The sequence below is a fragment of the Mytilus galloprovincialis genome, chromosome 2, assembly GCF_965363235.1.
Source record: "Mytilus galloprovincialis chromosome 2, xbMytGall1.hap1.1, whole genome shotgun sequence".
In the NCBI taxonomy this organism is placed as follows: Eukaryota; Metazoa; Mollusca; class Bivalvia; order Mytilida; family Mytilidae; genus Mytilus; species Mytilus galloprovincialis.
The window spans coordinates 20616807-20641344 of record NC_134839.1 but is presented as its reverse complement, the minus strand read 5'-3'; the positions used below and the strand labels follow the sequence as shown (position 1 = coordinate 20641344).

The 24538-nt window shown below is 32.6% G+C and overlaps 1 protein-coding gene across 1 annotated transcript; it reads left to right on the top strand.

Annotated features, from left to right (window-relative positions):
• Positions 1-381: 381 nt before the first annotated feature.
• Positions 382-24538, top strand: LOC143063088 (1-acyl-sn-glycerol-3-phosphate acyltransferase alpha-like). The gene is made up of 6 exons (XM_076235045.1): positions 382-626; positions 11298-11431; positions 12566-12741; positions 19166-19261; positions 22602-22674; positions 23974-24538. The coding sequence occupies exons 1-6, from the start codon at positions 436-438 to the stop codon at positions 24126-24128; spliced, it is 825 nt and encodes a 274-aa protein (XP_076091160.1). The 5' UTR covers positions 382-435; the 3' UTR covers positions 24129-24538.

Genomic DNA, 24538 nt, shown 5'->3' with positions numbered 1-24538 from the left:
CATGTTTTGGTTATAATTGTGTATTAATGCTATATTTTATTGTTTGAAGTTTCATTGTTTCAGATCAAAGCCTGGACCAAGCTGTTAAAAACAATCATCTTTTGTGTTTTTCATTTAAAATCTTCAATCTTTTATACCAAGCTATAAATACATTCAGTATTTACACGAAAGCAATTAAAAACAACAATCCATGATTTTCCAATTATTCAACTGGAATTTGAATTAAAATTGGGTGTGAACGTGTAAAGATCGAACGGACCTTGGGTGCGAACGTGCGAGGTGCGAACGTGTAGGGTGCGAAAGTATATTGGGCGCGAACGGACCTGATACCTATATTTTCCGCAAAATGTCCGTCTCCGATAACGCTTTTACAATATTTGTACTTTGATCCTACTTCCGTTTTTGCGATGAACTTTAAAAAATTGTGATTTTGAGATGTTGATTGGATTAGACTGGTTGCAGTGGGCTGTCATAGCCTGTCTGTTGACTTTACCTATAATTTATGAGTTGAACAACACTTTTAAGTATTATGCAAAGTTTATCTTATATTATATACTTGTTATGTTGGTTGGCATAGTGGTAATGTTCTACTCTTTGCTTCGTCCACGACGACCAGAAAATGCTCGGTAAGTGCTTCTCCGTTTTCTTCTTCCAATAATTTGCATACCACCTCTGCCTCTGGTGTATTATCGCAAATGACTATTTACACATGCCCAAAGGAAACATCCTTCCGACAAACTATGTACACAAATTCAGTTAAAAGCCATTGTGGTAATATATACAATTTAAACTGAAATGTCTAACACGAAGCAATACACCTTATCGCTTATCCCGGCTGACCCGTCCGCTTGAACTTTTGACGTTAACAACAATCACTTTTCCATTGTGGCGTCAGATATTTTGTTTTATGATGTCAAAATTTTACAGCAACCTGTGTGATTTCCAGCAATGGTGGACAAATAGCGATAAGGTGTATAGTCTGAGGTTACTCTGACGTCCAGCGGCTCTTTTGCCAGACAAGCTGGGACCATGGGACGTCAGACCTCGTCCCATATCAAAAAGGGGATATTTGCCTGTCCAAAATAGATGCGCTGCTTCGTCGCTTCTTGTGCCAACTAACGGACTTGGAATTATATAAATCGGGTATCAATTTGTTCATTTTTCATTTATCTCTTTATTTATCATGTTTATGTAAGCTTCACCTACCTGCCACCCTTTGTTTTTGCATATTTTAAAAACACTTTTCACAGTGACCCATCGATTTCTGTGTTTTGCCTTTCATTTTCAAAGATTATCATGTGACCACGAAAAAACAGTGATGATTTATGCAAATGAACATAATCTAACAACTAGTTCATTTACAATGCAAGTAATCTAAATGTCTGAGAGTTTTCGATTGTTATCATGGTTGGCACTAAATGCTTTTAATACCAATCTGAGGGCAATCTCCTGTCATGCCTGTAAAGGAGGTGAAAAATCTTGTTGGCTACTAAATGTTAAACATCAATCTCTTATAAAGGAGGTGAAAGAAGTATAAATATTTGCATATTTGAGCAGACTTGGGGTAATTGTAATCGTTAATCAGCTGTAATTGATTACATTTTTCCAAGTAATCATTGTAATCATTAAAATCAGCCAAAAATCTGATTACATGTAATTTAATTTAATCAATTACTTTTCAAAATACCCTGTAATCATGATTACTTTTTGATTACATTCTGATTACAATGACAAAAATCTTAAACTGTGTTTATGTTCAATAAACATGATAAATGAACCTTTTTGTTATTCTTATTTGATAAATATTGAACATGTTTAAATAGTTTTGTTTACTTTATAAATCATGTTAATTGATCTGTAAACTTCTGTTAAAAAAATAAACTTTTACAGAATTGAAAAGTCATCATTAGCCTAAGAAGAGACATACTACAAATATATGTCTCTAGCCTTAGTAAAAAGATATTATTCATATATTCACAATTTAAAGATATACATATATACATGTATTTGATAATATTTAAGTGAAACCTTTCTTTAACCCTGAATTATAATCTTTTGTTCATATTGTGATTTTTGTCAACTTTGAATTGGTAGGTAGGAAACTAATTAAGGTTTGTTTTTATTGAAATTACCAATTGAGTATAGCTGCAGGACAATATATTTGGACTTGACATGTGAAATGCACTGATTTTAGTAATTGTTTATGTTTACAATTTGATTACACATTTCTATTAAAATTTTACATAGTTTTTAACTGGTAACTTTGTTTCATCCATATTTTAACTTCCATAAACAGAACCTTGACCTACATATAAAGTCTTGAAGAGATCAGAAGGTGAACAGCAAACTGCTTATCAAGCTATATTCAATTGAAGTCAAAATAATTCATAGATCAATGATGATAAAGTGTAATGGGTCATAACCAGTGACACAATGTTCATATATGTATGTAGTGAACTTTTTTGGTTTATCAAATAGATGAAGTTTGAAGTTGTTTATAATATATCAAACAAAATCGTTTCTAAAAATGCTCTAGATATTAAATGTTTATTCATTCACATCATTCAAAATGTTTTTTGTTTTGAATTCATTGTAATCAGATGTAATCATGATTACTTTGCTAATATAATCATTAATTTAATCAGACACTTTCAGAAATGATGTAATCATTAATTTAATTTAATCGTACAAATGACAAAGTAATTGTAATTTAATCAATTACATTGAAAGTAATTGGACCCATCTCTGTATTTGAGTCTCGAGCTCGCAAAGTCTCTGAACTTGACGTTCTTTTGAAAATAAAAGTAAAAATGTCTGAATCAATGGGTCACTGTGAAAACTGTCTAATTATGAGAAAATAAAGGGTGGCAGGTAGGTGAAGCTTACATAAATGAAGAGATAAAAAAAAAATGGACAAATTGATACCCGATTTATATAATTCCAAGGCCGTTAGTTGGCACAAGAAGCGACGAAGTAGCGCAGATATTTTCACACGTTAAATGCCCTTTTTCAGGATTAGCACCCTGCCCTTTTGAAATCGTAGCTTGAACACTGTACTAGTGTGGTATAACATTGTGCTTTGATCTTATTTGGACAGGAGCTGATATTTTTTTTCCAGAAAGAATTGATGTTATTGGCTTTCTTGGTTACTGTACCTATATGGTGGTTCCATGATAAGTTGTGGCTGATATCAAGGCCTAGGTATTTAGCAATTTTTACTACTTCTAATGTCTTTCCATGTATAGTGTAGTTGATGGTTATTGGTTTTCGTTTGCTGGTTACACGTAGTACTTCGCATTTGTCAGGGTTGAATTGCATGAGCCATGTATCCTCCCATTTCTGTAGATTGTCAAGGTCTTTATGGAGTAAGATGGTATCCTGCTCTTTACATATCTTTCTGTAAAGTAAACAATCATCTGTGAATAATCTAGCTTTAGATGTTACTAGTTCTGGCAAGTCGTTAATGTAGATAAGAAAGAGAAGAGGCCCCATTACAGTTCCTTCGGGAACTCCTGATGTTACGTCTGATGTTTCTGACTTCTTTCGATCTAGGACAACCTGCAGTGTTCGGCCCTGAAGGAAACTAGCTATCCATAGAAGTGTATTTCCTCTGATGCTTGCAGAGACATATCGTAATATGAGGAAGGTGCTACCTGATAATCTACAAAATGTATAATTTTTGGTAATCATGTTAACAGATTTGAGTAAAATCAGAACAGTCAAATAGACCGTTAGACAACCTGAAATAAACAATGATAAATAAGCTATATTTAGTTTAGGCATATATTGCATACAAACAAGGCCATAACATACATACACCTTATCACTAATTCCGGCTGACCTGAGAATCTGTCCCACTTGAACTTTTGACGTCATACATCAATCACTTTTCAATTGTAGCGTCAGATTTTTTTTTATGATGTCAAAATTTTAAGAGAACCTGTGTGATGTCCAGTAATGGCGGACAAATAGCAATAACGTGTATTGTAAGCTCTAATGAGCCTTTAACTGACATACAAGACAGCAATTTAACACATAATACACATACAATAATTAATACAACACAAAATGAATCATGCATGGTGGTAAATAGTCCAAATAATTGTGACGTCTTGAATTGTTGTTAATCTTTTGCTTTAATGCCTTACTGCAAAGTCTTAACAAACAAATTATTTTTCAGTTGGACTTTGAGAGAGAATTTACTGCTTTATTAAAGTGGTTGGCTGATCTCTACTCAAGATGATTGAACGTAAAAGTATAGAAAACTTTTGCACCTAACTTGGTAAATCTTGATGAATGATATAATATATATATGTTAGACTCAGATCGACGTCCGGCCTCTAATCGACGTCCGTTCCTCAAATCGACGTCCTTTTCTCAAATCGACGTCCAAATCTGACGTCACATTCTCAAATCGACGTCCAATATTTTGATACTCTAATCTACGTCCAATGTGACGGGATGTATTGCCAAAACTACACCCGATTGATTTTAGTCGATTGTAGTCGTCTTAAATTGATGTCCAATATCAATAAATGGCATAACTAAGGCTGCTAGTTTTCTCGTTTGAATTATTTTACATTGTCATTTCGGGGCCTTTTATAGCTGACTATGCGTTATGGGCTTTGTTCATTGTTGAAGGCCGAACGGTGACCTATAGTTGATAATTTACGTCATTTTGGTCTTTTGTGGAGAGTTGTCTCATTGGCATTCATACCACGTCTTCTTTTTTTATATTAATTGTTTACGCTTATACATGTACATGTTTTATAGGGTTCAAACATTAATACATACTTTCCATATATTTTTTTTTCAATCCGAAATAGAAATCATGCATATATTGTAATAGAAAAATGTAGTTTATTTTATTTCATATGGTTTATTAGTTAATGTATGCGGGTTTTACTTTGTAAACTATTTTACATAGAATTATTGTTTAAATGTTCTATACATTTTTCAAGCGTTGAATATTTCAAATATGTCAAACAAGCATTTTTATAAACCATTCAATTTGTCTGGACAATGAGACTGCAGCAGTTACCAAATTATATAAATGTCTAGTAAAGTTATAAAGAGCATCTTAAAAGTTCGGACAACGGTCAAGCGACGTCTGCAACTTTATTTGCGTATTATACATGTTGTCGATAACTCATAAATCATACATTCTTTTGTTTGTTACTTGCTAGTACATTCAAAACTTAGTATATAAACGTATCAAGCCGCTATGAAATCAATAGCGAGTTTCTTGATATTCTAGGTGAGTCTCTTGATTTTGAAAATAATTTAAATTTAAAACTATTTTTCTTTTAATTTTATTTTGGGAAAAAATAAATAAAGTTTCTAAGTAACTAATATTTTAATTCAGAGGTTTATTTAAACAGTAATCTTTATTGTTATTATTTAATAGGAAATCTGAATTGTTGTACTATTTTATCATTGTTTTAACTTAGTTTGACTTCAAAATGTATACTTTGAAATTATATTGTATTTATCTTAATGCTTTCATTATTAAATTAATAGCGAGTTTCTTGATATTCTAGTTTGGTTTTCTTTCTCGTTGCTGATTCCGGCCTCCTACCGTGAGCCTCCCCCTAGATTGTGCCATAGAGCTTTACAATTGTTGGGACACCAAAACACCACAAAACACCAACACAATATAATTTCAAAGTATACATTTTGAAGTCAAACTAAGTTAAAACAATGATAAAATAGTACAACAATTCAGATTTCCTATTAAATAATAACAATAAAGATTACTGTTTAAATAAACCTCTGAATTAAAATATTAGTTACTTAGAAACTTTATTTATTTTTTCCCAAAATAAAATTAAAAGAAAAATAGTTTTAAATTTAAATTATTTTCAAAATCAAGAGACTCACCTAGAATATCAAGATTTATGTACATCTGTAAATAATTAAAGGCCTTTAGATCATTAGATATATGATATTCATTTTTATATATACCAATATTTAAATTGTACTATATATATGTTTTATTATTCAATGTGTATTTTATGATTCTTGAAAAAAAAAAAAGAAAAAAAAAAGGTGTTTTTATTGAGTGTTTTTCTTTGTGTTTATATATTTTGATTGGTGGAACAATCTCTTTTTCAAAGGGAGAGCGATTATTGTAATAGAAAAATGTAGTTTATTTTATTTCATATGGTTTATTAGTTAATGTATGCGGGTTTTACTTTGTAAACTATTTTACATAGAATTATTGTTTAAATGTTCTATACATTTTTCAAGCGTTGAATATTTCAAATATGTCAAACAAGCATTTTTATAAACCATTCAATTTGTCTGGACAATGAGACTGCAGCAGTTACCAAATTATATAAATGTCTAGTAAAGTTATAAAGAGCATCTTAAAAGTTCGGACAACGGTCAAGCGACGTCTGCAACTTTATTTGCGTATTATACATGTTGTCGATAACTCATAAATCATACATTCTTTTGTTTGTTACTTGCTAGTACATTCAAAACTTAGTATATAAACGTATCAAGCCGCTATGAAATCAATAGCGAGTTTCTTGATATTCTAGGTGAGTCTCTTGATTTTGAAAATAATTTAAATTTAAAACTATTTTTCTTTTAATTTTATTTTGGGAAAAAATAAATAAAGTTGCTAAGTAACTAATATTTTAATTCAGAGGTTTATTTAAACAGTAATCTTTATTGTTATTATTTAATAGGAAATCTGAATTGTTGTACTATTTTATCATTGTTTTAACTTAGTTTGACTTCAAAATGTATACTTTGAAATTATATTGTATTTATCTTAATGTTTTCATTATTAAATTAATAGCGAGTTTCTTGATATTCTAGTTTGGTTTTCTTTCTCGTTGCTGATTCCGGCCTCCTACCGTGAGCCTCCCCCTAGATTGTGCCATAGAGCTTTACAATTGTTGGGACACCAAAACACCACAAAACACCAACACAATACATATATTAAAGTGTATCTTGATTAAAAGTTAATCGAATCGATCTGCATAGTAGTTTGTCATTCCTATTCATGTAAATAAATGACATGCATGTAAGTGTATGTGAAGGAGAAAGCAACTTAACGACAAAGAAAACCAAACGATATTTAGAGGGGAATTATTCAATTTTCAACAATAGGCAAAAAAAGGAAGTACAGTCAATTGTTGTTTTTTTAGTATTATAATTCGGACTATATGTAAGATATTTTTCAACATTTTTTTTAGTTTTACACCTGGAGTAAAACATGTACGCAAGAAATTGGCATTATGCATTATTACACAACTGTTCTAGGTTAAGTGCTCACACACATGCTTAACCTGAACATAATGTTTATGAGCCTGTAATGCAGTGGTTTTCGATGGTTTGTGTCTATCATATTTGTTTTTCAGATATTTTTTTTTAGAAATAAGACCGTTAATTTTTATAATTTTTTATATTATTCATGTCATACCACATCTCCTTATTTTTATGTAATCTCTAAAATTTAAAAAAAAAATGATAACACAACCTGTTTGCATATTTAGTCTAGTATGCAATAAATCTTAAAAAAAACACACATTTTTTTAAATAGATAAAATTGAGAATGGAAATGGGGAATATGCCAAAGAGACAACAACCCGACCATAGAAAAAAAAACAACAGTAGAAGGTCACCAACAGGTCTTCAATGTAGCGAGAAATTCCTGCACCCGGAGGCGTCCTTCAGCGGGCCCCTAAACAAATATATACTAGTTCAGTGATATTGAACGCCATACTAATTTCCAAATTGTACACAAGAAACTAAAATTAAAATAATACAAGACTAACAAAGGCCAGAGGCTCCTGCCTTGGGACAGGCGCAAAAATGCGGCGGGGTTAAACATGTTTGTGAGATCTCACCCCTCCCCCTATACCTCTAGCCAATGTAGAAAAGTAAACGCATAACAATACGCACATTAAAATTCAGTTCAAGAGAAGTCCGAGTCTGATGTCAGAAGATGTAACCAAAGAAAATAAACAAAATGACAATAATACATAAATAACAACAGACTACTAGCAGTTAACTGACATGCCAGCTCCAGACTTCAATTAAACTGACTGAAAGATTATGATTTCATCATAGATCCTATTTGTCACACATATATTTAAGGCTCTAGAGGTTTCAGCTGCTGTGGGTTCTGGTCAATTTTGTACTATGTGTCCAAAACGGAGGTTGATTAAAGAAGCTAAAAATTGGAGGTCGATTAGAGAAACCCAAAAATGGACGTCGATTAAATAGGCATAAAATTGGCCGTCGATTTGGAAGGATATTTTATTGTGACGTCAGATTTGGACGTCGATTTGAGGAACGGACGTCGATTAGAGACCGGACGTCGATCTGAGTCTTACATATATACAGAATTTTTTTGGCTAAATTTCATCTCAAAGACCAATATTCCCTCTCTAAATCCATCCAAAAAACATAGCTTCATCATTATGACGTCGCAATAAGGCGTCAAAGCAGTGAATTAAAACAGCCTTTCAAGACAACATAATTGTTTGGAGTAGGTGGTAATAAGCAGGCTAAAAGCATACTAGGAATTAAAGCTTAAAGCATATTAAATGTAAACTAAGCATGATTAGAAAGCTGGTAAAATTCAAAACATAAAATATTTAAAAAAAGACTAGGTGGAGTTTATATAATTAGTTATCAAAGTTACCAGGATTATAATTTAGTATGCCAGACGCGCGTTTCGTCTACATAAGACTCATCAGTGACGCTCATATCAAAATATTTATAAAGCCAAACAAGTACGAAGTTGAAGAGCAATTAATTTCCAAAATTCCAAAAAGTTGTGCCAAATACGGCTAAGGTAAACTATTCCTTTTATGCACCCCATAAAGGTTATGTGAAAATAATTAAAACACATATTCTTGGAGTTTTGGGGATGTGACTATTCTTCATTGCTCTATGTCATTCTTTTGTATTTTCAAGAAGTATGGTTCCAAATTGTAGATTAATAACATAATAAGTTTTCTTATCCTCATTTAATAAGACTTTACCCAAAAGTTTATTGACACTCTTTGCTGAGTAACAAGAGATGCAACCCAATAGCACAAAAAAAAACTATTTCAGTGAGTAGATTGTCTTCAATTAAAATGCTCAGTGCTAAATTGTATGAGCATGGAAAGTTGACAATGATTTTATAACAGATACTAACAAAGATTCATTGTGTAATTTTCAATAACTTTGTAACAGATTCTAGCAAAGATTTCCCATGTTCTCTTTTTATACGACCGCAAAAATTTTAATTTTTTGGTCGTATATTGCTATCACGTTGGCGTTGGCGTTGTCGTCGTCGTCGTTGTCGTCCGAATACTTTTAGTTTTCGCACTCTAACTTTAGTAAAAGTGAATAGAAATCAATGAAATTTTAACACAAGGTTTATGACCACAAAAGGAAGGTTGGGATTGATTTTGGGAGTTTTGGTCCCAACATTTTAGGAATTAGGGGCCAAAAAGGGCCCAAATAAGCATTTTCTTGGTTTTCACACTATAACTTTAGTTTAAGTGAATAGAAATCTATGAAATTTTCACACAAGGTTTATGACCACAAAAGGCAGGTTGGGATTGATTTTGGGAGTTTTGGTTTCAACAGTTTAGGAAATAAGGGCCAAAAAGGGCCCAAATAAGCATTATTCTTGGTTTTCGCACAATAACTTTAGTATAAGTAAATAGAAATCAATGAAATTTTAACACAAGGTTTATGACCACAAAAGGAAGGTTGTGATTGATTTTTGGAGTTGTGGTCACAACAGTTTATGAATTAGGGGCCAAAAAAGGGCCCAAATAAGCATTATTTTTGGTTTTTGCACCATAACTTTAGTATAAGTAAATAGAAATCTATGAAATTTGACCACAAGGTTTATGACCATAAAAGGAAGGTTGGGTTTGATTTTGGGAGTTTTGGTCCTAACAGTTTAGGAATAAAAGGCCCAAAGGGTCCAAAATTGAACTTTGTGTGATTTCATCAAAAATTTTATAATTGGGGTTCTTTGATATGTCGAATCTAACTATGTATGTAGATTCTTAATTTTTGGTCCCGTTTTCAAATTGGTCTACATTAAGGTTCAAAGGGTCCAAAATTAAACTTAGTTTGATTTTAACAAAAATTAAATTCTTGGGCTTATTTGATATGCTTTATCTAAATATGTACTTTGATTTTTGATTATGGGCCCAGTTTTCAAGTTGGTCCAAATCAGGATTCCATATCAAGTATTGTGCAAATTTTCAATTGCACAGTATTGCACAATAGCAAGAAATATCTAATTGCACAATATTGTGCAATAGCAATTAATTTTCAATTGGAGTTATCTTTCTTTGTATAGAATAGTAGTTGATAATATATGTTGGAAATTTGCCAGACATGACTATGATGTCATTTTCTATTTTTATTTGCCAATAACTTTATGTATATAACTTCATTGGAAATTTGCCAATATAAAATGTTGCTGATGAAGCTTTTTTTCCTTATCTTATCTAAAAAAAAATTTGATAATGTATGTTGGACATTTGCCAGACATGACTATGATGTCATTTTCTATTTTTATTTGCCAATAACTTTATGTAAATAACTTCATTGGAAATTTGCCAATATAAAATGTTGCTGATGAAGTTTTTTTTATTGTTTTATACAATAAACAATGTATATTCACTTTTACTACCAACCAATCTTTACCATTCAGTGATAACAAGCACTTTATTTTACATTTTAATATTTTATGATGTATTTAAAAGAGTAGTTATTGTTGCAAACTCCATTAGAAATTTGAATTGATATCAGTTTTGGAAAAAGGGAAACGGGGATGTGAAAAAAAAGGGGGGGGGGTTAAATTTTTCTCATTTCAGATTTCATAAATAAAAAGAAAGTTTCTTCAAACATTTTTTTGAGAGGATTAATATTCAACAGCATAGTGAATTGCTCAAAGGCAAAAAAAACCTTTTAAGTTCATTATACCACATTCATTCTGTGTCAGAAACCTATGCTGTGTCATGATCAACTATTTAATTTTAGATTTAAAAAGTTTGAAGAAGAAATCTTTAATTGATTTGTAAAATCTTGACATTTGTTTTGTGTAAAAAAAAACCATGTAATGTCAAAAATTTGATCACAATCCAAATTCAGAGCTGTATCACGCTTGAATGTTTTGTCCATACTTGCCCCAACTGTTCAGGGTTCGACCTCTGCGGTCGTATAAAGCTGCGCCCTGCGGAGCACCTGGTTACCATTCAATATCTGATATTTACTTTTCTAACTTTTACGATAGTTATTGACTTTCATTTTCTTTTTAACAGATTGGCCAACTGGTTAGTCAATCATATGAGATGTTTGTTTGGTTTGTCTATAGAAGTTAGAGGAAGAGAAAATCTCAAATACGACGAGGCATATATTATTGTCTGTAATCATCAAAGCTCCTTAGATTTTTTTGGTAAGTAGGTACATTGTATAAAATGAGGGTCCTTATTACACAAGCTGTGTCCTATCATCATCAGATATTTTTTTCAATAGAGGTATTTTTGTATTTTGTAACAAAAAAAAAACAAAAACAAAAAAAGAAAAAATGTTTTTTAATCATTAGAGAAACAAATTCTCGCTGAGGCTCTGACTTTAAAATTGATAATTTAACTATCTCGATTTGATAAATCCAATAATCCACTGGTACCAATGTAAAAATCTATATTTATTCACCTTTTTTTTTAAACCACATGTTTTACTGTCAAGTACTGTTGTCAAAAGAAGCCATAAAAATAATTATCAAAGATTGCAAATTCATGTATTTAATTTAATAATTACATTTTATTATGCACTGGTTACCAAGTAAACAACTGTGATTGATAACCATGATAACCCTGGGTATTAGTTCTAATTTCTATAATGCACTGGTTACCAAGTAAACAACTGTGATTGATAACCATGATAACCCTGGGTATTTGTTCTAATTTCAATGTATTAGACAGAAGGAGCAAATGTTATTTATAATGTGAAAGTTGAAATAAGATAGGAAAATATGAAGCTTAAAAAACAAATTGCATATATTTATTTTACACTAAACTCCAGTATTTGTACTTTTCATTGTTTGCAAATTAGCTATTTTAAATAATTTCATCTGTGATATATCTGATAGAAAGAAACCAAGAAGAAAAATAAGGACAGAATCAGACAGAAAATATTGCAAGCAGAATACTGTTTTAACTAATTCACTGTGCAACATCGTCAAAACCATTATCAGAAGTCTTTGCTAAAACAGATATGCTAATTCAATTGAGTCACAAACCCTCAATGTCTAGGATGTGTACTAGTAATATAAAATAAGGAGATTTGGTATGATTGTCGATGAGACAACTAATCATAAATGACATGGATTTAAGAAACTTTAGGTATATCTGTATGGTCTTCAACAATAACTTAAAAACCCTTACAGTCCACTATCAAGAATATAAAAGACCCTGACAGGACAAAATGTGAAACAATTCATATGAAAAAAACATGGTTCTGTTTTATGACAAAACAATAAACAAAAACAAAACATACTTGTAAACAGACATTTTATATCTATTTTTAGCTATGATGGAGATTTGGCCTGAACGCTGTGTGCCATTTGCTAAAAAAGAGTTACTTTATTTGGGACCATTTGGACTGGCACTTTACTTAGTTGGAACTGTTTTTATTGACCGTGGAAACAGAGAAAAAGCTGTTGATGCAATACAAAAGACATCAGATGAAATTAGAAATAATAAAGTATGTACTTGATGAAAAAATTCATGGCCATGTCACAAACTATATAAATGCCTCACTTTTGACTATAAATACATGTAGATGTTGTATTTTATAGATTCTTGCAATATTTCGCAAGACAAACTAGTTCCATCTGACATGTGCAGCCCTCTAGGTGAAATCAGAATCTGATAGGAATTTTTTAAGCTACATTTTTTCAAAAAGATCTTATTGTGGTGTGTAAAAGTTCAAGATTTATTCCTTTTATTTATGATTAAATAATTTTTAACCGGATTTTTGTGACAAAAATGTCGGTTATTGATTTGGGGATGTACGTCGGGCGGGCGGTAATCAAATGTTGTCCGTGCATTAACTCATGAACCATTCAACCAAAGCTTTTAAAATTTTAATATGTTGTTACTGACAACTAAATGAAGGTCAAGATCAATAATGGCGAGTTTGACTTTTACCTTTCAGGAGTTATGGTTCTTGAAAGATTGAAAAATGGAGTTTCCAGTCGTGTCCGTGCATTAACTCAGGAACCCTTCAACCAAAGCTTTTAAAATTTTAATATGTTGTTACTGACAACAAAATGAAGGTCAAGTTCAATAATGGCGATTTTGATTTTTACCGTTCAGGAGTTATGGTTCTTGAAAGATTGAAAAATGGTGTTTCCAGTCGTGTCCGTGCATTTTCTCATGAACCATTCAACCAAAGCTTTTGAAATTTTTATATGTTGTTACTGATGACAAAATAGAGGTCAAGTTCAATAATGACGATTTTGACTTTTACTGTTCAGGAGTTATGGTTCTTGAAAGATCGTAAAATGGCGTTTCCATTCACGTTGTTGCATTTACTCATGAACCATTCAATCTAAGCTTTTCAAATTTTAATATGTTGATACTGATGACAAAATGGAGGTCAAATTTGATATTGACGATTTTCACTTTCACATTCATCAGTAATGGTTCTTGTGATATTGCCAGGACACAAATAAATGTTAATAAATCCGGTTTGCTGTCGTTGTGACAGCCTCTTGTTCATCTTATCTCATAGAGTCATATTTCAATTGCATTAAGATCATTTAAAGTAGAGTTTAAGATACTGAATTAAGGTGCTGTGAGGTACATTGTATCCTAAATTGTGATGGTTGATCTAGATTTGTATTGTTATTTTCTCATTTAGGTTACAAATGCAATAAATGTGCATACATTGTTATTTACATGAAATCTTTTGTACTTTATTATTTTATGATTATTTCCTCTACAAATACAAAGTCTTCTTTTTTTTATTAATATAAAAAGAAATTAAAAAGATTTCAATTCTAAAAGGGGGATAAGTATGAAGAATATGTTTGTGATTGATTTTACTATTTTATCTACATATGTATTTGTTGACATTCGTAGTAATTTATGAATAGTTTTCAGGGGTCATTTATCAATTTTTCAACAACTATATGTGGTTCTATAGAATCTATTAGGTATACATTCCTTTCTGACAGGGTTCACCTGACCTTGATCTCCCCAATATGATCCACAAATATTTTCTTCAGAATAAGGTCATTATAAATAAAAGTATGTTATTCAGTACAATTCATCACTGCAAGCTATATCTGTTTAGTGCATCTGTTTTTTTGTCATACCAATTTTCATAATGCCCCTGTGTGGCAGAGGGGGTATTAAGGTATATCCTTATCCGTAAGTACTTCTTGAAATTGGTTACTGTTCTCTAACTTTTATACGACCACAAAAATTGAAAAATTTTGGTCGTATATTGGTATCACGTTGGCGTTGTTGTCGTCTGTAGTCAGCAGCGTCGGCGTCCGAAGACTTTTGGTTTTCGCACTATAACTTTAGTATAAGTGAATAGAAATCTATGAAATTTAAACGCAAGGTTTATGACCATAAAAGGAAGGTTGGGATTGATTTTGGGAGTTTTGGTCCCAACAGTTCAGGAATTAGGGACCAAAAAAGGGCCCAAATAAGCATTATTCTTGGTTTCCGCACAATAACTTTAGTATCAGTAAATAGAAATCATTGAAATTTAAACACAAGGTTTATGAACACAAAAGAAGGTTGGGATTGATTTTGGGAGTTGAGGTCCCAACAGTTTAGGAATAAGGGTCCCAAAGGGTCCAAAATTAAACTTTGTTTGAATTCATCAAAAATTGAATAATTGGGGTTCTTTGATATGCAAATTTAACTGTGTATGTAGATTTTTAATTTTTGGTCCCATTTTCAAATTGGTCTACATTAAGGTCCAAAGGGTCTAAAATATTAACCTAAGTTTGATTTTAATAAAAATTTAATTTTTGGGGTTCTTTAATATGCTGAATCTAAACATGTACTTAGATTTTTTTATTATGGGGCCCAGTTTTCAAGTTGGTCCAAATCGTGGTCCAAAATTAAAATTTGTTTGTTGATTACAACAAAAATTGAATCCTTGGTGTTCTTTGATATATGCTTAATCTAACCATGTATAAGATTTTTGATGTTTGGGCCCGGTTATCAGATTGGTCCACATTGAGGTCTAAAAGGTCCAAAATTGAACTTAATTTGATTTCATCAAAAATTGAATTCTTGGGGTTCTTTGATATTCTGAATCTAACCATGTATTTAGATTTTAGATATTGGACCATAATAGGTAAATGTCCAATTTAAAATTTAAAGTTTTTAAGTTTAAGTTCTTAGACCACATTCATTATGTGTCAGAAACCTGTGTTGTGTCAACTATTTAATCACAATCCAAATTCAGAGCTGTATCAAGCTTGAATGTTGTGTCCATACTTGCCCCAATGTTCAGGGTTCGAACTCTGCGGTCGTATAAAGCTGCGCCCTGCGGAGCATCTGGTTAGCTATAAAAATGTTATGAAACTTATGCCCAATACTAATGCTACCAAACACAGATCAAGTTCAAATTAAGGGGATGTCACCATTCTCAAGTTATGTCCCTTTAATAAATGGAAAAATAGCTGAATTTGTTGTTTTAAGCACTCTTAAGCCCCAGTCCCACTAGACCACGATCGCACCACGCTCACCGCGATCTAAAATAAATTTAGATCGTGGTGAGGTCGCGGTATGAGCGGCGTGAAAATGTTAATTTTCGTTGCTTTCACGATGCTACTACGTCCTAATTACGCTTCTACAACGATCCCGCTACGATAAAACCACGTTCTCACCCCGCTTATTCTGCGACCTTCACGTTCTCACTACGACCATACCACGAGTTATCCGATTGCAACACGATCTTACTGCGATTATAGCACGTTCTTATCACGATTATAATACGTTCATACCGCGATCTTACTACGTTCTCAGCAATACCGTCAATATCGTGTTTCATATCAATAGAGTTCCATTCCTTCTATTTCTGATTAAACCAGAGATTTCTCAGAAACAATACAGTCATGCCACCAAAATCTACTAGAACACGTGGGCGTGGTGGTAGGGGTTGGTGTAGAGGCAGAGAGAGCAAAGTATGAACGCCATACTAAACTCCAAATAGTACACAAGAAACTAAAATTAAAATAGTACAAGACTAAGGCAGCAACCATTTGAATTTCTGGGGGGGGGCTATGGTTTTTTTTTCTGTACAAACTTTTTTTTTTCGCCTGCGGCGAAAAACAATCTATTTTTTTCGCGACAAGTCGAAAACAATTTTTTTCTTTCAATTTTAGCATTACATATAGTGGCAGCTGAGGGTGAAACAAACAATTTTTTTTTCTCAGAATCAAAGACAAATTATTTTTTCCTCCAAAAACTGGAAACAAACTTTTTTTTCCAAAAAAAACCATAGCCCCCCCCAGAAAATCAAATGGTTGCTGCCTAACAAAGGCCAGAGGGTCCTGACTTGGGACAGGCGCAAAAATAGTGGGGTTAAACATGTTTGCGAGATCTCAACCCTCCCCCTATACCTCTAGCCAATGAAGAAAAGTAAACGCATAACAATACGCACATTAAAATTCAGTTCAAGAGAAGTCCGAGTCTGATGTCAGAAGATGTGACTAAAGAAAATAAACAAAATGACAATAATACATAAATAACAACAGACTACTAGCAGTTAACTGACATGCCAGCTCCAGACTTCAATTAAACTGAAACTATACACTTAAGTAGTGTAATACTTGTCATCAGGAGATGTCGGAACGACCAATCAAAACTAAATACAACCTATTGCTGGTCCATAAAGCTCAAATGACGATATTTTAGTGAACGATAGCAGAGATGACACAGATGTGTCAATATATATAGGAAGATGTGGTATGAGTGCCAATGAGACAACTCTCCATCAACGTAAAAATCTATAAAAGTAAATCATTATAGGCCAAGGTACGGCCTTCAATACGGACCGAACAGCACGCTAAAAAGGGCCCAAACAAATACTAATGTTAAACCATTTAAACGGGAAAAACCAACGGTCTAATCTATATAAAAACGAGAAGCATAGATAAATACATTCAGACAAACAAAATCTAGGGATTTTTTTTCATATATTTTATGGGAAAATGACAATAAAAATGATGGTCGTAGTGTGAACGTAGTAAGGTCGTGAGAAGAGCGTGATGAGGACGACAAGGGCGTGCTAGAATCGTACTATGGTCGTGATCAGCGTGGTTAAGTCGTAGTGGAAGCGTAGTTGGGTCGCGGTGAGAACGTAATGGTCGTAGTAAGGTCGTGATAACGTCGCTGTGAGATCGTAGTGAAATCTCTCTGAATAGAATCACGCTTTAGCTACGATTGTACAGCGACCTTTGCGATCTTACTACGATCTTAGTGCGCTCTCACTACGCTTCTACTACGACCTAATTTCGCCACGACCGCACCACGATTGTTTTGAACATGTTCAAAGTTGGCCACGCTCTTCACAATCTTGAAGACCTCACCACGACCGTGGTACGACCTTACTGCGACCTACACGATCGTACCACGATCATCAAAATTTGCATTTTTTTCACAGATCGTAGTGCGATCGTGGCCTAGTGGGACTGGGGTATTACTTTTTTTTTGCTGCAATCCAATGTTTTTAAACTTATACACAATGCCATACATTTGATGGACTGTGAAACTCAGATCAGGAGATTGGGAAATTTCGGTCAGGAGATTAGGACTCGGATCTGGAGGTTTTTTATCGACATAAATTTTGTCCAAATGTATCGTATGATGTAGAAATTGTCTTCTAAAGTGTTTTTCCTTCAACTTTCCATCCGAAAGTAATAGTTAACCCTTGTACCCTTTTTATTTGAATCATGAATGATATCACATTATTAAAAAAAAAATTGAGAAGATTCCGTTTTTTTGTATTGTTTTGTTTTTGATAATTGATTGTTGACTGCTTGTAGATAAAGCTTATGAACTTTTTTTTGTGTATTCATTTCTCCATCTCCTTTACATTGGTATAGACAAATAAGAAAGAAATATGCTATACATGTTTATATTTAAAACATGATTAATAAATAAATATAACAAACAATGACAGTAGTAATGCATGATTTTTATGCACTTGAGTAAGTCATATTTCTACAAAAATTTAAGTCTCAAACCTTGTTAAATATTTCACTATTTATAGCTCAAACACTGGTCTAATGACAAAAACCTATATTTCTCAGGAAAAATTTGAATGGTCAGACTTATTTCAATTTAAGCCTTGAAAAAAGGTCTAGATTCCTCATATAACTTTTAAAATCATTTAATTACCATCTTTATTGGATTATTTGCTTAAAATATAATTCATTTATATTCTTTTTACAATTTACATTATTGATAGATAAATAACTTAAAACAGGATAAATCAAAGGGAAGTAACCCAAACTTTATTTTAATTATTTTTCAATACACATAGTTTAATTACACAACAGCAGTTATCCAGAGGTAAACATCGTTGATTACCAGTATGTTTGACACTCAAGCTGTCAAGTGAAGCCATATAATTATACATCATTTTGATTTACAGGTATAATTTAAGACCCGTTTCAGTTACATGATCTTACATCTGTAGTAAGAAATTATCAAAATTGGGGGCTGAAAATTTTCATACACAGGATTTTTTTCTTCTTAACGGAAGGACAGGAGGAGACCACTGAAAACTCGATTATTGTACTCCCATCGGGAGGTTCACATGTATGCAATGCTTATAACCACCAAAAACACAGATCAAGTTATAATTTTGGTTGCATGACTTTGACTATTCTCAAATTATGACCCTTTATAAATAGAAAAATTGCTGAATTAGATGTATATTTATAAGCAGGGGCATTCTTCTTTTATTTTAATTATAATTGGTATAAGCAATACAACAAATTATCAGCTGCTTTAACAAGAGCAAATGGTCAAATCAGGATTACATTTCTTATCCATGAAAATTAATGTTCTATTTTATTGAATCTGCAGTCAAATATATTGATTGTTTAAAGAAAGAAAATTATTATTAATGTGCTGAATTTATTTTGCAGGTAAAAGTTTTTATATTCCCAGAAGGTACAAGAAATCATGAAGGAGCGATGCTTCCCTTTAAGAAAGGAGCTTTTCATTTATCTGTGAATGCACAGGTAAGAAAGTTATATTTAAGAGAGAAAAAAAGTAAGAAGTGTATGTTTTAGGAAACAAACAAAAACTACACATGTGCCTTTTTAGCAATTTTATTTACAATGAAATATATTTACAAATTACAGTCTAAAATTCATAAAAAATGTTTTAATTTAAAGTCAGTCCGAGTGTACTCCAACAAAATATTCATCAGACCACAAATACAATGGGGGCCTTGAGCACCAGGTGGTCTTAGTATATTATCTACAGTACTCCCTAGACTGTTCACTCTTATGTTTTGAGGTGAAACACTGCTCATGATGCAGTGCATTAACTCTGATCATAATTGATAATTATTGTGTGCTTTTCTGCCAAAGGTTAGTGGTTCTCTTAAGCTTCCTCAACTAATAAAAAACAGGCCACCATGATATAGCCAAGGTTGTTAAACAGGCCACCATGATATAGCCAAGGTTGTTAAACAGGCCACCATGATATAACCAAGGTTGTTAAACAGGCCACCATGATATAGCCAAGGTTGTTAAACAGGTCACCATGATATAGCCAAGGTTGTTAAACAGGCCACCATGATATAGCCAAGGTTGTTAAACAGGCCACCATGATATAGCCAAGGTTGTTTTTTAATTACGTTGACGCTTGGACTGATTCGGATGTGTGTCTATTTTGTGATAAACTTGGGTTTAGTTTTCTGTAATTAGTTAATATTTCAGTTTCATTATGTATTTCTCTTTCATATTCATTTGTTAACATTTACTGTTTGCAATAGCATTAAGTATTCTATATAATAAGGATGTTCTTATCCCGTGCATAAAAACAATGCCGTATTTGTCAAAACCTTTTCAACTTTTAATCTTCAGTGCTGTACAACTTTGTACCTTTTTCACGTTCGATCTTTTATATCTAGGCGTTATGTATTCAGGTTTAGTTTTCTGTAATTAGTTAATACTTTAGTTTCTTTGTGTATATCTCTTTCATATTCATTTGATAAAATTTACTGTTTGCAATAGCATGAATTGTTCTATATAATAAGAATGTTCTTATCCCGGGCATAAAAACAATGCCGTATTTTGCGAAACCTTTTCAACTTTTGATCTTCAGTGCTGTACAACTTTGTACTTTTTTCACTTTCGATCTTTTATATCTGGGCGTCACTGGTGAGTCTTGTGTGGGCAAGGCGCGTTTTTGGCGTATTGAATTTTAAACCTGATGCTTTTTGTTATCTATTAATCATGTTTTTCTGTGTCTAATATGTTCTCCTATTTATTTGTATTGTAGTCCTGTAATATTATGTTGTCATTTCAATGTTATATTTAACTTTGCCATTAAAGTGCGAGGTTTGGCATGCCTTAAAACCAGGTTCAACCCACCACTTTTATTCCCCTTTAAAAGTGTCCTGTACCAAGTCAGGAAGATGGTCATTGTTATATATTGTTCGTTTCTCTTTGTGTTGCATTTTAACGTTGAGTCGTTTGTGTTTTCTCTTATTTTTGAGATATTGAGATAAGACGTGGCACGGTACTTGTCTATCCCAAATTCATGTATTTGGTTTTCATGTTACATTTGTTATTCTCGTGGTGTTTTGTCTGATGATTGGTCTGTTTCTGTGTGTGTTGCGTTTCGATGTTGTGTCGTTGTTCTCCTCTTATATTTAATGCGTTTCGCTCGGTTTTGGTTTGTTACCCCGATTTTGTTTTTTGTCCATGGATTTATGAGTTTTGAACAGCGGTATACTACTGTTGCCTTTATTTGTTAAACAGGCCACCATGATATAGCCAAGGTTGTTAAACAGGTCACCATGATATAGCCAAGGTTGTTAAACAGGTCACCATGATATAGCCAAGGTTGTTAAACAGGTCACCATGATATAGCCAAGGTTGTTAAACAGGTCACCCTGATATAGCCAAGGTTGTTAAACAGGTCACCCTGATATAGCCAAGGTTGTTAAACAGGCCACCCTGATATAGCCAAGGTTGTTAAACAGGTCACCATGATATAGCCAAGGTTGTTAAACAGGTCATCATGATATAGCCAAGGTTGTTAAACAGGTCACCATGATATAGCCAAGGTTGTTAAACAGGTCACCATGATATAGCCAAGGTTGTTAAACAGGTCACCATGATATAGCCAAGGTTGTTAAAACAGGCCACCATGATATAGCCAAGGTTGTCAAACAGGTCACCATGATATAGCCAAGGTTGTTAAACAGGTCACCATGATATAGCCAATGTTGTTAAAAAAGGCCACCATGATATAGCCAAGGTTGTTAAACAGGCCACCATGATATAGCCAAGGTTGTTACACAGGCCACCATGATATAGCCAAGGTTGTTAAACAGTCCACCATGATATAGCCAAGGTTGTTAAACAGGTCACCATGATATAGCCAATGTTGTTAAAAAAGGCCACCATGATATAGCCAAGGTTGTTAAAACAGGCCACCATGATATAGCCAAGGTTGTTAAAACAGTCCACCATGATATAGCCAAGGTTGTTAAAACAGGCCACCATGATATAGCCAAGATTGTTAAACAGGTCACCATGATATAGCCAAGGTTGTTAAAAGTCGCATAAAACACTAACAAACAAGCAGACTCAAGAATATTTTTTTCTTTAATATATTCATCTTCAGCTATAATTCTACTTTGAATTAAAAAAAAAAATGTTTTAGGAACTATTCCTAAGGTGTCAGACTACCAATTAAAAGTCCCTACATCTGTTCAACCAAATTTTGCAATTTTCACAGCTTTCTAAATATTTTACCTTATGTTTAACTTCATAGAAACCAGGTATATCCTGAATTGTACATGTATCAGCTTTCAACATGGCAATTTTCAACATACCTTTAAAATCATATAAGAAAGAAGAGGTCTCTGGAATAGAGGTACCACTAAAAATAACACATGGTTTTCAGGAAATCTTGAATTAGTATACTATGGAGTGCATTAATTCTCAATGTTGAATGCAAACTCATAGGCAAGTAAATTTTGGCTCAAAATAGTCTAAATATATTTCTCTTTCATCAAAAGTTTTATTTCTGCCAATTTGTTGGTTAGTTAAGGTAAACAATAACAACAAATGCACTATTTTTTGTCCGAGTAGACCTACTTTCACACACGTTCTAAATTGGAGGGAGTATTTGGTTGCGTGACACGGAAACAACACAAATAATGCTCCACTTAGTCTTATCACTTTATGTGGGGTAATAGAACCATAATATAATCATAACATAAAACCATTACATGGACTTGACAAAACCCATATACAATAGAACAGCTGTTCATCCCAAATTAACAGGGATGCTTGTGCCAAAGACATTAAGCTAATAAATAACATTTTTATTCCATAGGTCCCTATAGTACCAGTAGTCATATCATCATATACAGATTTCTACAGCAAAAGAGAAAAGAAATTTGGAACAGGTTTGAAATTTGATGTCTTCCTTATTATTCAAGAGACAAACATGCTTGTTTGATCTGATAAGATCAAAGCCATATAAATGTATAAAAGCTGCTTCAAAAAAATGTACAAACAGACATCTACTGTAAATTCAGAAATTATTGAGATGTTTTTATTATTGGAAAAAATGTGACAGGGTTATAATCGCAATTATTTGCATTTTGAAATTTTTTATAAAAATTAAACAGGATATATCTCAATATCACATAAATTAAAATCACATTATAGTCTAAATGGACAAAATCTCAATAATAAATGCACTCAATAATTTCTGAATTTACAGTATACTAAAAAGAAGAGGTTTTAATTCTCAAAAACCTAGTTACAACTGCCACATTTACATCTGCCTGTCCTAAGTCAGAAAGCTCATCTGCAGTTTAATAAAAAAAAGTTAAAACTGAATTTGTTTTTTCTTTTAAAGCTTTCATTTGAAATAGAATTAACCAAATGTTTTAGTTTTTGACAAAGTAACAGCTATAAATAAAATTGAGAATGGAAATGGAGAATGTGCCAAAGAGACAACAACAGCAGAAAGTCACCAACAGGTCTTCAATGCAAGGAGAAATTCTCGCACCCGGAGGCGTCCTTCAGCTGGCCCCTAAACAAATATATACTAGTTCAGTGATAATGAACACCATACTTAACTCCAAATTGTACACAAGAAACTAAAAATGCGGCAGGGTTAAACATGTTTGTGAGATCTCAACCCTCCCCCTATACCTCTAGCCAATGCAGAAAAGTAAACGCATAACAATACGCACATTAAAATTCAGTTCAAGAGAAGTCCGAGTCTGATGTCAGAAGATGTAACCAAAGAAAATAAACAAAATGACAATAGTACATAAATAACATCAGACTACTAGCAGTTAACTGACATGCCAGCTCCAGACTTCAATTAAACTGATTGAAAAATTATGTCTTCATCATATGAATATCAGGCACAATCCTGCTTTTTGGTTTAAGATATGTACCTCTTTCTTGTAATTTGTGTGTGTCAGGGCCAGAATAAGTGATTCTATTCCTTTATTGAATAAGTTTTTTTATGAAAGATCTCTGATAATAACCAACGTTGATTCACAATTCTCCTTTATTCTGGAAGATTTAGACCTTGACATTTGAAATTAACACTTGTAGACTAGATTCTGACTACTTTTTTTTTTTTTTTTTTTTGGGGGGGGAGTCCTTCTATCTCATTATTTATATTTCCCATATCTATTATTCATGTTTTGACAATGTGTTATAATGTTTATATATATTTACAGGTAAATTCATTGTCACATGCCTGCCAAAGATATCAACAAAAGGCCTAACAGAAGAAGACGTCCCAAAACTTGCAGACTACATCAGGAAACAAATGTTAGACTGTTTTAATCAGACTTCATTAGAAACAACACAGTCAAAACTTGCCAATCATTAATTGTTAGGGAAACAAATAAAAAATCCTGCATCGAAAGTATATTGTAGATTTTGAAAAGTGCTTAAATTTTTGTTATGTATGAACTTTTTTGTTATATACAATGTCACGGGAGTGACGACCATGTAAGGAAGTTAAGTTTTTCAGGTATTTTACATTATGCAGAAAATATTATATTTTTATTTTTTTCCCTTACAGAGTTGAGGGGACTATTACAGTTGCCTAACATCTTCGTGCTTACTAAGTTCTATTTCAGTAGGTGGGCTATAATGTGATAATTAGGTTATTGGTGAATCTATATAAGTATGACAGCCTTCTGCATACAGTAATCTGTCTTACTTTATCTCCATTATAGAGTAACATAAAGTTCTGTGTCCAATCTTTAAATAGCGAATACATGAATCCATATTAAG